The sequence below is a fragment of the Bos javanicus genome, chromosome 22 (assembly GCF_032452875.1).
Source record: "Bos javanicus breed banteng chromosome 22, ARS-OSU_banteng_1.0, whole genome shotgun sequence".
Taxonomy (NCBI): domain Eukaryota; kingdom Metazoa; phylum Chordata; class Mammalia; order Artiodactyla; family Bovidae; genus Bos; species Bos javanicus.
In genome coordinates this window covers 51,098,892-51,117,044 of record NC_083889.1, presented here as the reverse complement: position 1 = coordinate 51,117,044, position 18,153 = coordinate 51,098,892, and the positions used below count along the sequence as shown (strand labels likewise).

At 43.8% G+C, this 18,153-nt stretch overlaps 2 protein-coding genes across 4 annotated transcripts in view; both read right to left on the bottom strand.

Annotated features, from left to right (window-relative positions):
* SLC25A20 (solute carrier family 25 member 20) overlaps positions 1-18,153 on the bottom strand; it is a 35,078-nt gene that overhangs the window by 16,707 nt on the left and 218 nt on the right. For all 3 annotated transcript variants that reach the window (XR_009732634.1, XM_061397598.1, XM_061397597.1), the window contains exons 2-4: positions 8,966-9,058; positions 5,614-5,741; positions 2,689-2,779 (exon numbers count right to left, since the gene is read on the bottom strand). Coding sequence is in view for 2 of the 3 variants with exons in the window: in XM_061397598.1 (XP_061253582.1) it covers positions 2,689-2,779; positions 5,614-5,741; positions 8,966-9,058 (312 nt within the window). In the remaining variant the exon portion in view is untranslated. The remainder of the gene's footprint in view (positions 1-2,688; positions 2,780-5,613; positions 5,742-8,965; positions 9,059-18,153) is intronic.
* On the bottom strand, positions 9,067-18,148 carry LOC133235752 (adenosine 5'-monophosphoramidase HINT1-like). Its single transcript, XM_061397610.1, has one exon. It carries the CDS (start codon positions 13,560-13,562, stop codon positions 13,185-13,187), a length of 378 nt encoding a protein of 125 aa, XP_061253594.1. The 5' UTR covers positions 13,563-18,148; the 3' UTR covers positions 9,067-13,184.

The window sequence follows — 18,153 nt, the reverse complement described above, 5'->3', positions numbered from 1 at the left end:
TCCACTGCAGGGGACATGGGTTTGATCCCTGGTCAGGGAGCTAAGATTACACATGCCATGTGGCGTGGCCATAAGAAACAAAAAAAGAAAACTAAACATGTAACTACCATATGACTCAGCAATTACACCTCTGGGCATTTATCCCAGAGAAACGAAGATTGATTTTCCCAGAAAAATCTCTGTACATGAATGTTTATAGCATCTTTATTTATAACAGCCCTGAACTGGAAACAACCCAGATGTCCTTCAATGGATAAAAATTAAACATATCTGTAGTACACCCATACTATGGGACTACTAAAAAGGAATGAAATACTCATACATTCCACAATCTATACAACTCTCCAGAAAATTTATGCTAAGTTGAAAAGGCCAATCTGAAAAGGTTACATACTGTATGATTCCATTTACACATGTCTTGAAGTTACAAATTTATAGAAATGGAGTTCAGATTAGTGATTGCTGGGGTGCTTAAGAACTGGAGTGGAGGGACTTCCCTGGCATTTCAGTGGTTAAGACTCCTAACTTCCAATGCAGGAAGTGTGGATTCCATCCCTGGTCAGGGAACGAAGATCCCACATACTGTGCAGGCAGCCGAAAGAAAAAAGGACTGGTGTGGGGAAAAGAAAATGAAAGTGGCTATTCAAGGGCTACATGAGGCATCGTTGGCATGATAGAATTGTTCTGCATCTTGACTGTATCAATGTCAGTATTCTGGTTGTGATATTATACTACAGTTTTATAGTACGTTACCTCTGTGGAAGAACAAGGTAAAGAACATGTGGGATGTCTTTGTATAGTTATTTCTTTTCTTCCCTCTGTATTATTTCTTACAACTCTAAGTGAACCTTTAATTATCTCAAAATAAAACATTTAACTTAAACAATGCACAAAATTAAATGACTAATGCAAAGCATGAAAAAGATTTGCCACATATGATAAGAAATTAATAACCTTAATATTTCCAAAGTGTTTAGGGGTGGAGGAGTAGGAGGTATAAATTATTGGGTGAAGACAGGCTACAAGGATGTATTGCACAACATGGGGAATAGAGCCAATATTTTGCAATAACTGTAAAAGGAGTGCAATATCTAAAAATTGTATAAAGATTTTTTTAAATAAGGGACTTTCCTGGTGGTCCAGTGGTTGACTCCACACTCGCAACGGAGGGGGCACAAGGTTCCATTCCTAGTTGGAGAACTAAGATCCCATATGTCGCGTTTAATATTATTACGATAATATTAAATCAAAACATGTCTAAAGCTTTTATAAATCAAACAAACTGACAAATGAGCAAAGAATACAAAGAGGTGTTTCACGAAGGATAGATATAAACAGCTAATATGAATCAAAGTAATTAAGCTCACCGACAATAAAAAGCAAGAAAAACTAAAACAATGCAAATTTTTCACACAACACCCTAGCAGAGATTGTAAATTAGATGCTGCAGAATCTGCTGGGAAGTGAGAGCTCTTCTTCCACTGATGGGAATAGAAAGTGACAGACCTTTCTAGGAGGGCCGCTTAGTAACCTACATTACTAACGCACATACATTATGTGCGTGTACTCAGTCACCCAGTCGTGTCTGACTCTTTGCGACCCCACAGGCTCCTGTCCAGGGGATTTTCCCAGGAAGAATACTGGAGTGGATTGCCATTTTCTCCTCCAGGGGATCTTCCCTACCCAGGGTTCGCACCCAAGTCTCCTGCATTGGCAGGCGGATTCTTTACCACTAAACCACCAGGAAACCCCAACATGTGTTGAAAATTCTTTTAAAACTGCGTATCTTTAAATATACTAATTTCAAGTCTAGACATTTATCCTAAGAAAATAATCAGGAACACATGCAGAGACTTATTCATAAGATCTTCACTATGATATATAATTTGGATTATCCCCAGATAAAGGATTATTGGGTAAATTACAGCCCTGAATTGAAATAAAGCACAGAAAATGACGTCTGAGAAAAATAATCACAAAAATATTGTGACAAAGCAAATGAAAAAAGCTGGTTACAAAACTATGGCAGTATGTGACCCCAATTTTATTTCAAAAGATAAATTTTTTTAAATATGCATGTTTACTAAAAAGACGAAGAATTCACACAGAAAGTATAATGGTGCTTACCTCATGGGTGATAAATACATTGTTTTCTTTGTGCTTCTCTGCATTACCAAAATTTTTCTAGCAAAGACTACGTACTAAATTGCTTCGGCCGTTAGAAGAAAAAAGCAGTGCTGCTTTTTTTTTAAAGGAAGCCCTGTGTGGTAAGGCAAGCAGCCAGTTCACAGCCTTAGCCTGGGAACAAGCTCGGGCACTCTAAGGGCGCTGAGCCTTTGGGCAGTGGGTGCAGACAGACGATGTTGGCCAAGAGCAGCCTCCCTTCCACCTCTGAAGACACACGACTCACCTTTTGGAGTTCTGAAGTAGCTGCTAACAAGGGTGGATAAGTCTGAGTTGACCCATCACACGAGTGACATTTGGTTCATTTGTTACACTGTCCTGGTTCTTGACTCTAGTACAACTGCTTCCATGTTCCTAAAAACCTTGAAACTGTTTGCACACCTGATCTGAAGCCTTTATAAAGGGTAAAAGGACATACACATCCACCCAAAACTGTGTACCCAGTAGAAAAGCTAGCCGCCTGCCTCCAAACAATATCTTCCCCAACCCTGATCACATCCTCACCTGTAACAAGCACTTGATTCGCTCTCCAGGGGTCATAATTCCTGTGGTGAATACTCCAGACAACATTCCAGCTGCAAATATCTGGGGGTAGCTGTATTGAAAACAAAAACAAAAGGCAAGAACCTGTGACTAACTACTCAGAACAGAGGCAGCCCCAGCAAAGAAAAAAAAATTAAGTACTTGGACTGGGTGGAAGTCCAGCACAAATAGATTATGTTTCACACCAAAGCCAAGTTCTATGTATATTCTGATGTCAAATTTCCCAGGGCAGGGGTCTCAGTGCCGAGAACAATATGAGCTTGGTCACAAGGCCCACGGGCACACTCAGATGGCCTCAGTCATGGGAGAGGTTCTCCCCTGGCCGGCCATGCAGTGACTATGGACGAGTTTCCAGGCCTCTCTGAGCCTTGATCAGCAAAGTTCAGGGTTGTTGTGAGAAATAGCCTATAATCCAGGATGTAGACCTCAGTTAACCCCAGATCTCCTCCAATCTCCCCTTCTCTGGATCACCAAGAGCCTGATAACACTTTAAGCCAAGACTCACACAGGACAGCGTCAAGGCCAGGGGAATGGCTGTGGCCATATCCACAGGCCAAGTTGTGAGGTATGTGCTGTAAGCTGCTGGGAAATGCCCTGTCAGGGACGGCACCCAATCAGGTGTGATGGGTCCTATGGCTTCTGTGCAGGGAATAGTCCTCCAGTGGCCAGAGATCTGGATCCTCACCGTAGCCCTCACAGAATGAACCACACTGAGTATGTGAAGGAACAGGAGGCTCCTAGCATCACTGCCTGTGCCGCCTCTGACATCTCCTTTTCTTTCCGAGATTAAGGAAAATCTGGTCTCCAGGCAGACTGGTCTCAGAGGCAATGGAGCACAGAGTTACAATTTTGCATTTCAACAGAGTTCCCACAATTGAGCACAAGTTGATGAAAAACTTCACCCTCTTGCCTGACCCTCAGGCCCCTCCCGACCCCAGGCCTCCAGAAGCCAAGCCTTTAGGACTATCCCACCCCACAAGGAGCCCAAAACCTGGAGAAGAGATGTCAAATGGAAATAGGGAGACATCCACTTCCAGTCCTGACATTAAGCTTCCCAGGGCAGGGGTCTCAGTGCCAAGAGCAATACGAGCTTGGTCACGAGGCAGGGCACTGGTCTCAACGGCTGTTTTTCCTGTGCACTCATCCCAGACAGGCCTCACACAACTACCTCAGGCGTGCAAGCCCAGCACACAGGCTGTTTACTCAACCATTGAGAGACCTGCTTTCATGGCTGGCCTCCTTCACAGTTTCAGTTCACACTGCTGTCCCTGAGAGGTACCCTTTCAGCAACAGAACTTCCCCTCGTGAGACCAACATCTGTTCTTCCATGGATGCCCAGACCTTAGGCTGCACATATCTCCTGGGACTGGGGACTCTCCTCTGAACAGGGTCTCTGCATGTACACAAGGGTACCATGAAAACAGCCTGCAGGGGTGGCCCATTCCGCCACCCTTCACTCACCCCAGGGAAGCATCTGTGAGGTCTGGACCCTCGAGCTTCCATCCAAGGTCCTGGTAATGTTCCTTTCTGTACTATGCCCAACACTACAGTGGGGAGGAGAAGGTGGCAGGGTTGACATTCAGGATTCAGAACATGGAAGGATTATGGGGTGGGGATTGGAGTGTCTCAACCTTTGCTCAGGCAGGAAGGGTACTTCTTTGAGCACTGAAGTGACGGTACAAGGAATACAACCCACAGGCTGAGGCAGTAGCAGTCACCCCATGAAAGTTCTTGGGCATGGCCCCGGTTCATGATACAGCTGTGAGCTAGCATATGAGCTAAAACCCCAGGTGCTCAGAGAGGACATGTGTCCACAGTCTATTTGGACTACCACAGCCAAACACATGGCCTTCCCTAGTGGCCCAGGGGCTAAGATGCCACATTCCCAAGGCAGGGGGCCCAAGTTTGATCCTTGGTCAGGGGACTAGACTCGTTGCAGCCAAATAAATAAAAATACATATTTTAAAAAACAGTCAAACACAGCTTCCAAAGGACCCCGCCCCCTACACTCACATTTGGGGCCACCTATGGCTTTTTATAGAAGCTGGCCACATTCAGAGAGTCACGGGGACTCCAGAAATAGTTTCATGTTACGAGCATTTCTATTTACGCCTCGCCCCTCACTCAGCCTGCTGTGGCCTGAAGTAGTGATCGAAATCAACCACAGGGCACCCTGGGCTTCCTCCCTTGAGCTCTAGAATCCAAGCCTAGGCAGCTGCTGTGGGTCCTGTGCTGATGCAGCCCCACCCAGGAGGTGTCATCCCAGACTGAGTGTGCCTTGTCATCCCGGTGTCAACTCAGAATGCCCCTGCATCCCAAGAAGCCTGTTTTCATTCACTGCTTTGTCAGTTCTGAGCCTTAATTCTACCTCATCTGCCTCTCCATACCCAAATCCAACTTCTGAAAGTTTACTGGAAGGAAACATACTAATTTCTTTCACTGCAACAGAGACACCAATACTTGGAAATAATTATAATCATGTTACAAAAATGAAGGAAGACAGAAGCTGAAACCTTCGCTTCTCTCATCCAGGGGATAAGAAACAAGGCTGCTGCCGTCATTACTGTAGCACCAGGTACCTTCGTGGTATCTGACACACACTTTAGCGTTCGGACCTCCCAGTACTGTGGGGCTGGTATTACTAATATCCCCAGTAAGCAAGACTACTTCACATAAGAAATGATGACAATCTAGTTAGGGGGGTTGGGGGAGGGCTTTGGGTTTTATCTTTTACCCTATTGGCCCACAGGGCAAAGGAAACCCAAGTACCTCCCTGATATGGAGAAGAGGACAGCCACTGCCGGTTTGATAATTCTTTCCTGAAACCTGCATCACATCACCGGCAGAACAGCATCGAGTGCTCCGGGCTGGTAAGTAAGTACTCACCTGAGCACATCCTCTGGGTGTTTCTGTTGCAGTTTCTTCCCCAAACCAAACCCAAAGAAGCAGACAGCAAACATGGGGGTGACCCCGACGATGGGGGCAGCCATGCCCCGATATAGGCCCCTGATGCCCTGCAAGGAAGCATAGGAGGAGAAGCTGTTTACAGACACTACTAACATCTACATCACTGAAGCAGGGAAGCAGCCTGTCCTCTGACCTGTGGCCTCCTTTCCCCAAGCAAGGAGAGCTTTAAAAGGAAGAATCTTCCCACACTTATCAGAAATGGCTGTCTTCTTATATACTGCTGGAGAAACTGAAAACAGCCTCTAGTCTGGAAGGCAAACTGGCAACATGTAGCTTACACCTCCATCAGAAAACTACCTGTCTAGAAACATATTCTAAGGGAATACTCAAAGATATAAAAAAGAATGACATCAGGCATTTATTAAACACCGCATTTTGGAACATTCCCAAACAGGAGATTAATGAGACAAATTACGGAAATCTCATATTGGACTATCACACAGCCATACAATCACATGGTAACATGAGAAGAGATTACTAAATTGGAAAAAAAAAAAAAAAAAGCAGGCTACAGAACAGAATGTACAATGTGACTTGCTTGGGGGTGAGACATAGGTGCTTAAGAAATTTTTGTATTTCCCAAGAATTAGGACCTGAGGGGAGTTCCCTAGTGGCCTAGTGGTTAGCATTCTGGGCTTTCACTGTGGTGGCCTGGGTTCAGTCCTGGGTTGGGGAACTGAGATCACTCAAACCACCCAGTATGCCCCCTCCCAGAAAAGATATAAGATTCTTATTGTTAAAAACAGTAGCAAGACTGCACATCAGTTTTCACTAGTACATTTAGATAATGAAACTGACTATGTAGTAGCCAATAAATAGACAGACAAATGGACAATCCAACCGAACAAGTTAGTACAACGAGGACAAGGAAGATCTGGGACCCAGAGACCAAGGGTTTGGCCCAAGAGAGGGGAGGGCTGTTCCCAGGAGGGTGTTGGGTACAGCAGGCCTGGGAAGAAGCCAGTCAACATGGGAGTATGAGACCCAGGACTCCAGGAGGAGTTTATTTGTTTTCTAAGAAAAACAAAGCAAACAACAAACATCGGAAGAACGGATGATAACTGTCAGGCAGTGTGAAAAACCAAACAAAAAGATATTCTACAGCACATTTAGGACACAGGATGACAGAGGCAGAGATTCAAAGAGACACAAGCAAAAGAAACTGACACAACTATTCACCCAACCTCAAGAAAAACAAAAAGCTGTACAAGTAATGAAATGCGCCCTGAAGGACATTACTTTGTTAACAGAGAAAAAACATACATAAAGTTGTAATCATGAAAACAGTGAACTGTATTAAACCACAAAGGATGATGAAAATTACTGGGCAGAGCAGAAAGAGGAGCTAAGGAATGCAAGAGTTAAAACCATCTACCACAAACAGGTAGCTAAAACAGTTTTAAATGGATAAAATATGTGCATGCAGCTCGGTAGAAGACAGCATTAATAACTGAGAGAGCTGAGGGACTTCCCTGATGGTTCAGTGGTTAAGACTCTGTGAACTTTCACTGCAGGGGGCAGGGGTGCAATCCTTGGTGGAGAAGTTCCCAAAAAGGGAAGAGGAAAAACAGTAATTGAGAAAGTAGAAAGTAGCAACTTCTAGAGGATTGGGGTGGGGGGCTACTTTGTTACAAGTCCTTCAGTAACAAACTAAGTGCTTTTATCATTTTAATACAAAATAAGGGCTAATTTTTAAAAACATGTTACAGTTGCTCCCTACAGGAACTGGCAGGAGAAATGGGCAGGGGAGGGGATGCTACTACACACAGGGGAGGCTCCACAGACCTAGGCTGGAGAACCTGCCTCACTGCAGACTCCGGGCACTCACAACCCATCTTCTTTCCAGAACTAAAGGGCACAACTGTACTTGGCAGCATTCCTCCCAGATCCTGCAAAGGTCTACCACTGCTACAGGCTATAAGCAGACTCTCCAAGTGCAATGTGCACAGAAGGTAAAGAGGGAAGGGTGAATAGGAAGAGAAGGTTCTGAGAAGGATCTGCAAAAGCCCCTCAGGACAAAACCCTCCCAAAGCCCCTCCCACAGCTTCCCACCTGGCTGAGAAGGCTGCCCAAGGCTGAAGGCCAACAACTCCCAACTTCTCCAGCCTTCTTTCCACTGTCTGGCCCACCCAGTTCCATGCAGTACAACCAAGATCCGTCCAGTAGTACCAGAAAGTGATCTCAATCTGGCACAGCAAAACCCAGAGACAAGCACAAATATGGACTGAGGAAGCCTCTTTGACGCTGCAGGGAGTTGGGTTTATACAAGCCATTCTCACCAAGCCTCCAGCACCCAGCACATTGCCGAGGCACTAAACAGGTACTCAATAACATTTGCTGACCAGGGGCATATAATCCTGTCTCTCTGTAAGGGCAGAGAACTCTTAGCAGACTGGAAGTTCAAAGCCTCCACTGGACACTGATCAGACTCCATTCTGGGTTGATGAGAGAAACAGCCTTACAGAAGAAAAGACGGCACCATCTCCAGCATGGATGATTGGGTAGATTCCACTTCAAAATCTTCCTCCCACACCTGGGTCCTGCAGGAGCCCCGGGAACAGCTTCTCCTAGACTGAGTCCATCACTTACCAGCATCCCCTCTTTGTCTGGGTGATACCTGCTTCTTACTTCTGTATATTTAATAAAGACTATATATTTACTATTTATTCACATTGGAGTTATATTTTAGGCAACGAAGGAAAAGTTCTTAACAAGGTGTTGTTACCTATATGCTAATGAAGTCAGTAATAAGCATCACTAGTCATTAAAACTTTTTAAAAATCCCATGTTTTCACTCTAAGAAATACCTGAAAAATGATTATACAATTCAATAACCTCACACCAATTTAGTTTCCTTGTCTATGGGTTTGAAGACTCTCTCTTTCACTCTCTCTTTTTCCCTCAGACAGGCTGACCTTTCCTCCAAATTTTATGTAAACTTCTGACACTGATCCCCCAGCTTTGCACTTTCATTTCATGTCTCCAATTATTCCTCATGAACTCCCTGTGGTCTAAATTCTGCCTTCCAAGAGAGACAGAACCATTTTATTAGCTTCATTCATCCACATAAAACAGTAACTGGAACTCTCAAACACTCCAGAGCGATGACAACAGAGGGACATAGGATGACATGGGGTGAGAGAGCCAGGCTTGTGGGCTGGACCTCCTGCAGAACCATGCAGTCCCCCAGGCCCCGGGAGAAGTAACACGCCAACCCTCTGAAAATGTGTTCCTCTGAATAGGAGAAAAGCCCAGCACCATGATTCCGTACCTCTCTCATCAGAGTCTTCCGGAAACAGTCAAAGGTGCCAGAATACATGGGAGGCTGTCCAGGCAAACTTGGGGGCTGCGTCTGTAGTCGGACCTAAAATCAGAAGTTAAAACACAGTCATTTCCCAGAAGCAGAACTGCCTGTCGGGGGCAACGGCCTGACCATCTGCCAAAATCTCAACAGAGAAAGCAGCACCTGTGTGCACGTCTTCAGCATTCCCCTTATCTGCTGGCTTCAGACTTCTCTTTCCTCCAGTTTATTCCAACCTTGTACTCACAAGTCATCAGTAGCATGCTTTTGAAGAGTGAGACAGTTCCTCTGATTTCCTCAGCCACTTACTTTTGCTATTTATTTCTTATCTAAAGGATCCCATGGTGACCAAATGGAATAGGTATGACCAGTTTACAAATGAGGAGACTGGGTTCACTGAGGTCCAGTGATGCGCCAGTAACTAGACCTGGCTGATGCAAAGCTCAGCTCAATTCTAGGCACTCTCCACACTCATCTGAAGTGCTTTGTTGGGGGTTAGGTAACGTGCTCGACAAAGATGTTTCGGAATGAGGTGGATTTAATATCCTGCTTTCCTTGGTCCTCATCCTTCTCCACCTTTCGGTGGATCCAATGCTTCCAACTTTCTTTAAACATCCCATCTTAGCACTCCCTCCTTTGTCTCCTTTTCTATTCCAGGTGCCCTCCAAGGCTAAGCAGCCTACTCAGGTGGTCCACTATCCCTTTCAGAAAACACGTTCCAGGGCTTCAACTTATGTTCAGTGATGACTTTTACTCAGCCATCTTCAGACCTTCTCACCTCACCTTTTGGGCTACATTTCACTGCCTGGGGAAGCTCTCCCTACTCAAATCACCTCCAAAATCTCATCCTTTCGATGAATGTCCCATTTGTCCCAGAGCCACCAGTCTACCATTTCTCAGGATTTGAAACTCTAGCATCCAACTACTTTCTGTGTTTCTCCTCTTATTCATGTGGGCACCAAGGCTAATGGAAAGTTCTTTCAAGATGCTTCCAGGATCCTAATTTCTTCCTCTCTTCATCTGAAGTCTTCCTCCAGGCAAAGTGCTTGCCCATTCTTACCCAGTGTGGTAGTTTTCCAAAATGCCCATTAACTCTTTCATACTCTTGCCCTTCAGAAGCTAAACCTAAATCCCCTCCCCTTGGATGTGATCCAGACTCAGTGACTCACTTCTATCGAACAGAATATGATGATATTGATGCTATGTGACTTCCAAGGCTAGGTGACAGAAAGGTCAGCTTCTGCCTGTGTCCATCTCAGGTTATTTGCTTTATTTGCTTTGGGGAGTCCGTCACTATGCTATGAGGATACTTACACAGCCTGAAGAGGCCATGTGTAGAGGAAACAAGGCCTTCTGACAACAGCCAGCACTAACTGCCAGCATGTGAATGAACCACACGGAAGTCAATTCTTTGGATGAGTACAGTCCTGCCCAACATCTTTTTGTTGTTTTTGACTGGAAGGGAGGGTTTTTGATTCAGTATTTTTTTTTTTTAAACAAACAGACAAACAGCTTTATTATGATATAACTTGTATACGATAAAATTCACCCATTTTATACAGTTAGAGGGTTTTTAGCAGTTGCAGAGTTGTGCAACCTTCATTATAATCAATTTGAGAACATTTTCATCACCCCAAAAAGAAACACCACACCCATTAGTAGTCACTCTTCTCTTCTCTCAGCCACTGGCAATTACTAAGCTACCTTCTGTCTCCGTGAATTTTCCATAATCAATTTGAGAACATTTTCATCACCCCAAAAATAAACACCACACCCATCAGTAGTCACTTTCCTCTTCTCTCAGCCACTGGCAATTACTAAGCTACCTTCTGCCTCCATGAATTTTCCTATTCTCTACATTTCATATAAATGAAATCATACAGTATGTGGTCTTTCATACCTGGTTTCTTTTATTTAGCATAAAGTGTTCAAAGTTCACCTATGTTGCAGAATGTATCAGTTCTTCAATCTTATTATTGGTAAATAATATTCTACTACACAAATGAACTATGTCCTGTTTATCTGCTCATCAGATAATGACAAATTACATTTTTTCCACTTTTATTATTATGAATAATGGTGCTACAAACTTTTGTAGGTTTTTGTGTGGACATACATTTTTTAGTTCTCCCGGGTGTTATATGGGTCAAGATTCTCCAGAGAGACAGAACCAATAAGCTATGGAGAGTTATTTATTTGTTTGTTTGTTATAAGGAATTGACTCACACAATTATGGAGGCAGACAAACAAACCACAAGATCTGCAGTCAGCAAGCTGGAGACCCAGGAAAGTCAATGAGATAGTTCTATTTCAAGTGTTAAGACCAGAGAACCAGGAGAGCTGATGGTCTAAGTCCCAGTTGAAAAGCTGGCAGGCTCAAGACCCAAGAGAGCCAACGTTTCAGTTAGAGTTCAAAGGCAGGAAAAGACCAACATCCCAGCTCAATCAGTCAAGAAGAAGGAGTTTTGGCCTTTTGTTCTATTAAGGCCTTCAACTGACTAGATGAGGGTCACCCACATTAGGGAGGGCAATCTGCTTTACTTAGTCTACCTTAAATGCTAATCTCATCCAAAAACATCCTCACAGATATACCCAGAATAATGTCTGACCAATATATGGACACCCATGGCTCAGCTGACACATAAAATTAACCACAACAGGAGAATTGCTACGTCAGATGCTAACTCTATGTTTATTCAACCTTTTGAAGAACTGCCAGACTGTTTCCCAAAGAGGTTGCACCATTTACACCCCCACAAGCAATTTATGAGTATTCCAAATTCTCCACATCCTTGCCAACGCTGACTGTCATCTACCTTTTTTTTTTTTTTTTTTAAATTATAGCCAGTGTTAGGTGGATATTAGGTGGTATCTCCCTGGGATTTTGATTTATGTTTTCATGATGGATAATGATGTTGAACATTTTTCATGTGTTTATTGGCCATTTGTGTATCTTCTTTGGAAAAATGTCTATTCAGATTCTTTGCCCATTTTTTCCTTCCCAATTTTTTTTCTGTCATAAAATACACATAAAATTTACCATCTCGATCATTTTTAAGTACACAGTTCAGTGATATTGGGCTTCCCTGGTGACTCAGCTGGTAAAGAATCTGCCTTCAATGCAGGAGACCTGGGTTGGGAAGATCCCCTGGAGAAGGGAAAGGCCACCCACTCCAGTATTCTGGACTGGAGAATTCCATGGACTGTATAGTCCATGGGGTCACAAAGAGTCAGACACAACTGAGTGACTTTCACTTTCACTTTTCAGTGATATTAAATACATTCAAAATGTTGTGCAACCATCACCATCATCCACAATTCTTTTTATCTCCTCCCACCAGACAGTAACTTCCCATTCACCCTACATCCAGACCCTGGCAACCAGTCTACTTTCCACCTCTAAGATTTTGTGTACTCGAAGTACCTCATATAAGTAGGATCATAAAGTACGTATCTTTCTATGAATGACTTAGTTCATTGAGCCTAATGGTTTCAACATTCATCCATGTGGTTGCAAGTATCAGAATTTCCTTCTTTTTAAGGCTGAATAATATTCTATTATATGTCTAGGCCACATTTTGCTTATTTGTTCTTCCATTTGTGGACGCTTGGGTTACACCCATGTTTCAGCTACTGTGAATAATGCTGCTAGGAACAGGGTGTACAAACATCTCTTCAAGACTCTGTGTTCAGTTCTTTGGAGTAAATATCCAGAAGTAGAACTGCTGGATCATACAGTAATTCTATTTTCCCTTTTCTGAGATACTGGTATACTGTTTTCCACAGCGGCTGTACAATTTAACATTCCCAATAATAATGCACGAGGGTTTCAGAGTCTCTGCATCCTCCCTGACCCTTGTTATTTGGTTTTATTGATAGTAGCCATTCTATCAATAAAATGAGGTGGTATCTCATTACACTTTTTATTTGCATTTTCCTAATGATTAGTGATACTGAACATTTTTTCATGTTTTTTTTTCCAATTATATATCTTCTTTGGAGAAATATATATTTAAGTACTTTATTTTTTTTTCAGAGCATGCAACAATGTCTTTTATTATATATGGGTTTTAAAAATTATTTTTGTAATATCTCCATACACAGGCAAAAAAAAAAAAATTGTTTAGCATATTGGAACTTGCAAACCTGATCACTGCAGAGAGGAGGCAAAATTATCCCTACAGCATGCTTAACCAGGCCAGTTCATCTGTCGACCTTCAAGAACATGGAGATGAACATGATAGACAGACTGGCCCCCATCTGAACTTTCATTCACCACCATTTGATAGCCCTTCTTCAGGCCCAGATGAGCAGCACATTTCTTGCCAACAATCATCAAATGACCAAGAGGACTTTCATTATCATCCGCTGCTGCAGAAATCTGGGATATATGTTTTTTGGGTATCACCAGAAAATGTGTTGGTGCTTGAGGGGAAATGTCAAGGAAAGCAAAACACTGGTCATCCTTATAAATGATTTTGGTTGGGATTTCTTTGTGAATCATCTTCCTGAAGATGGTGTCACTGCCAGGCCGCGCGACCTGAGCCTTGGTGATCTCATCTGCCATCTCTGCCTCCCTCCCGAGTGGCCGGCTGGGTAGAAGGTTGGGAGGAGGCTTTGCTTATTCTTAAATTGGGTTGTTTTTTGTGTTGTTGACTTGTAATAGTTCTTTTATATATTCTGGATCCCAGACAACATCTGCAACTTCACAAGAAATCCTTGAGCCAGACTACCCACCTAAGCTGCTCCCCAAATCCTATCTCACAAAGATCAAGAGAATTAATGAATGCTGTTGTTGTTTTGGCTGCACTGTGCAGCATTCAGGATCCTAGTTAACCAACTATGGATTGAGCTCGAACCCATGAACCCTTGCAACATGGAGGTGCAACCATTGGACTGCCAGGGAAGTCCGCATTGTTGTTGTTCTAAGCCACTAAGTTTTGGGGTTAAGTTGTTACATTGCAAGATAACTGACAGACCCAGTCATTATATTTTTTGCAGTCTTTTTCCTGGTCTGTGTTCTACTTCCTAATCCTTCTCAGTTTGCTATCATACTAACCTTTCCAAGACACCATTTCCATCATGCTGTTTCTCTATTTATTTAGGTTGGTGCAAAAGTAATTTTGGTTTTACTTTGCCATTTGATATTGAAATACATTCTTCTTTATTTTTTTTGTTTTGGAATACATTCTTAAATGTGGTTATGTTACACATCTTTAACGTACATTTGCTGCTTTATGTTTTTTGCTAACAAATTGTTACTTGCTGTTTACTTTATATGTATCCTAGACTATGCAAAAGATGTTAGACAAAAAGCAAATTCTAGTGATTTTCTTATACTAGTTCAACATGGTTCATACAGCAGCTAAGACAAATCACAACACCAACACTGCATTTGGTCCAGGAACTGCTAACGAACGCACAGTGCAGTGGTGGCTCAAGAAGCTCTGCAAAGAAGATAAGAGCCTTGAAGATGAGGAGCACAGTGGCCGACCATCGGAAGTTGACAACGACCAATTGAGGGGATTTGAGCGCTCAAGAATTGATGCTTCTGAACTGTGGTGTTGGAGAAGGTTCTTGAGAGTCTCTTGGACAGCAAGGAGATCAAGCCAGTCAATCCTAAAGGAAATCAGTCCTGAATATTCACTGAAAGGAGTGATGGTAAAGCTGAAGCTCCAATACTTTGGCCACTTGATGTGAAGAACCGACTCACTGGAAAAGACCCTAATGCTGGGAAAGATTGTAGGCAGGAGGAGAAGGGGATGATAGAGGATAAGATGGTTGGATAGCATCACTAACTCAACGGACATGAGTTTGAGCAAGCTCTGGGAACTGGTGTTGGACAGGGAAGCCTGCCATGCTGCAGTCCATGGGGTCACAAAGAGTCAGACACGACTGAGCAACTGAACTATACTGAACTGAATTGAGAGGATCATCAAGCTGATCCTCTCACAACTACATGAGAATTTTCTCAAAAACTCAAGGTCAACCATCCTACAGTTGTTCGGCACTTGAAGCAAACTGGAAAGGTGAAAAAGCTCAATAAGCGGGTGTCTCATGAACTCATCACACACACACACAAAATCATCGTTGTGAAGTGTTGTCTTATCCTATGCAACAGCAGCAAACCATTTCTCGATTGGATTGTGACATGTGACAAAAAGTGGATAGCATACAACTGGTGATGACCAGCTCAGTGGCCAGACTGAGAAGTTCTAAAGCATTTCCCAAAGCCAACTTGCACCAAAGAAAGGGCGATGGTCACTGTTTGGTGGTCCGCTGCTGGTCTGATCCACTACAGCTTTCTGAATCCTGGCGAAATCATTATATATGAGAAGTATTCTCAGCAAATCAATGAGATGCACTGAAAACTGCAACACCTGCAGCCAGCATTGGTCAAAAGAAAGGGACCAATTCTCTGCAACAATGCCCAACTGCACATTGCACAAACAAAACTTCAAAAGCTGAATGAAATTTTGCCTCATTGGCCATATTCACGTGACCTCTTGCCAACCGACTACCACTTCTTCAAGCAACTCAACAACTTTATGCAGGGAAAATGCTTTCATAATCAGCAGGATGCAGAAAATGCTTTTCAAGGGTTCATTGAATCCTGAAGCATAGCTTTTTATGCTACAGGAATAAACAAACGTATTTCTCATTGGCAAAAATGTGTTGCTTGTAATGGTTCTGATTTTGATTAACAAAGATGTGTTTGAGCCTAACTATAATGATTCAAAATTGAGGGTCCGAAACCACAATTACTCTTCCACCAACCTAACAAATTTTTCATTCTTGATTTTGTGAGGGCTTTTGTTAGTCCTGCGCTCTAGGCAATGGAGGTGACATGCAAAGCTGAGAAGTTTATGGAACATAACAGTAGACATGTCCAGTGGCTCCCACTGCTTTACATCCAATATCCCTTACTTGGCCTTCAGATTCTCCATGGTCAGGCACAAACTCCTCAAGTTAGTAGGAGAGAGAGATGGACCAAAAGTTCTGACTGATACCTTTCTTGTGATTTTGTATAAACTCCTACCTGCCTCATCATGCCATCCATCATTTAGGCCCAGCAAGAACATTAAAGTCCTCCATGGCTGGTCTTCTTTTACAGCCTTGTTCCCACTGCCAAGCCTATATCCACCTTTACTCCTGCCTTCCCTCTGCCAGGAATATCTGGGTCTCCCTACTTCTCCAGTTAGAAAACAGCCAGCCCTTCACCACCTGCCATAAAATCTTTCCAAGCTGAAGAGCTACAGCTCCTGCCTTTCCAGACCACTGTTAGTCACCTTAGGTCTCTAAAAGTGTCTCTTGGCCAAGCTTTGACCAGAGCCCACCTGGCTCCCTGAGGTCAAAAGAACAGTAGTCAGCAATTTGTGGGTTTGGCTTAAATCAAAGGGAGAGTTTCTGATTATTAAAAATGCAGTGAGGGCTTCCCTGGAGGTCCAGTAGTTAAGAATCCACCTTGCAATGTAATAGATGACAGTTCGATCCCTGGTGAAGGAAGTTCCCACATGCCATGGAGCAACTAAGTGCTAGTGCCACAGCTACTGAGCCTGGGTGCTGCAACTAGTGAAGCCTGCATGCCCGCGAGTCTGTGCTCTGCAACAAGAGGAGCCTCTGCTATAAGAAGCCTGTGCACTGCAACCAGGGAGCAGCCCCCACTCGCTGCACCTAGAGAAACCCACACAAAGTAACAAAGACTCAGCACAGTCAAAAGTAAAATTAATTAATTGATTTTTAAAAGATAAAAGCTTAAAGACAATGCAGTGAGCATTTTCAGTCATTTACATTTCAGTACACAGATCATCCTTCCCTTCCTGGGAGCGACATCTGATGGGGAGGAAGGGCAAAGGATATGGAGGTAGGAGCAACACTTGTATTAGGGAGCAACAGGATTTTGTTTTTCTTTAAAGAGAGACCCCAGATAACTAGAACTAACAAGATCAAGAGTAGAAAGAGAAGCCAGACAATTCTCCCCTACATCAGTGTTGCTTAAAACGACTACTGTTGGGGAAGCCCTAACACACATGGCATTTATCAACTTCTGAATAAACATCTGATTTCATGTTTCACAGTGCCCAAACCAGCCTGATGGCTTTAATCTTAGTCTTGTGATAAAATGACCCCGGATCTTCTTCTAGGTGAAAGGTAGCAAAGAGCCTGCTGCCCAAACTTGCTCAGAGAACATCACCAAAGCAATTTTCTTTGCTTTGGTGGAGGAAACCCAATTCAACAATCCAAGAATTCCTCTACACAGGCTTCCCACTCTGCGAGACTCACCTCTGTTCTCCACAGGCTCACCCTGGCCATGAACTGTCAACTTTCTCCAAGTGTGTGCAGAGATAAGGTTAGAAAACTGGGATGAAGCTTTGAATGCTAAGTCATAGGGTATGGACTTTGGTCTCCAGTAAGGCCTTGCTGTAAGTGCTGCAGGGGAAAGAGTTGATGTGCAATATGAGGATAACCAGGGGACAAGCCTTGATGAGTTTCCACCTTCCCAGAGCCTCAGTCCGACCATGGCTTCCACACCAAGTTGTTGTGAGGATCAGCCTGGCCCTGAGCAAAGCTGATCACTTGATTTCCTTGGAAGGGACTCAGTCACTGAGGGCACTGTCGCTTCCCACAGGAGACCGCTGAGGTTAACATGGGGTGACACACTGAAGACGGTTAAGAAAGGTGCAAAAGAGACAGTGGCGGAGCACTTCGGGCCCAGAGAAATGTGTCAAAAGACATATCTATCTAGAGTAACCTGCGTTTAGCTCTCTTCCAGAAGAAGGATTTACAGATGACCTGTTTCAATCTTGCTGATGTTAGGGTCTGCAGAAGTTAGAACTTTGAGCAGACGCTTTTTCTTTACCATCCCCAAAGTAGGGGCCCCAGATGAGAAAAGGTTGCCGGACAGAGAACTTTTTTAAAATCAAGAGTCTTCGGTGGGCGATTAGAGGCTTCTCACTCTGCGCCGTCTAGCTCCTTGGGGCGCAGGAACAGTTTCCTCCACACCCGAAAGGGTCGAGAGGGAGATTCCCCAGACTTCTCACGGAAGCTCCCCCGGGCCCCACTTCTGTCCCGGACCAAGCGTCGCGAGAGACCCTGCTTTCCGCGCCCTGCTCGGTCGGGCCTCCTCCCTCCAGCCCGCGCGCCCCAGCCTCCTCGCA

Excerpts from the sequence above, each read along its gene's own strand:
- LOC133235752 (XM_061397610.1), bottom strand. The coding sequence starts at position 13,562 with ATGGCAGATGAGATCACCAAGGCTCAGGTCGCGCGGCCTGGCAGTGAC.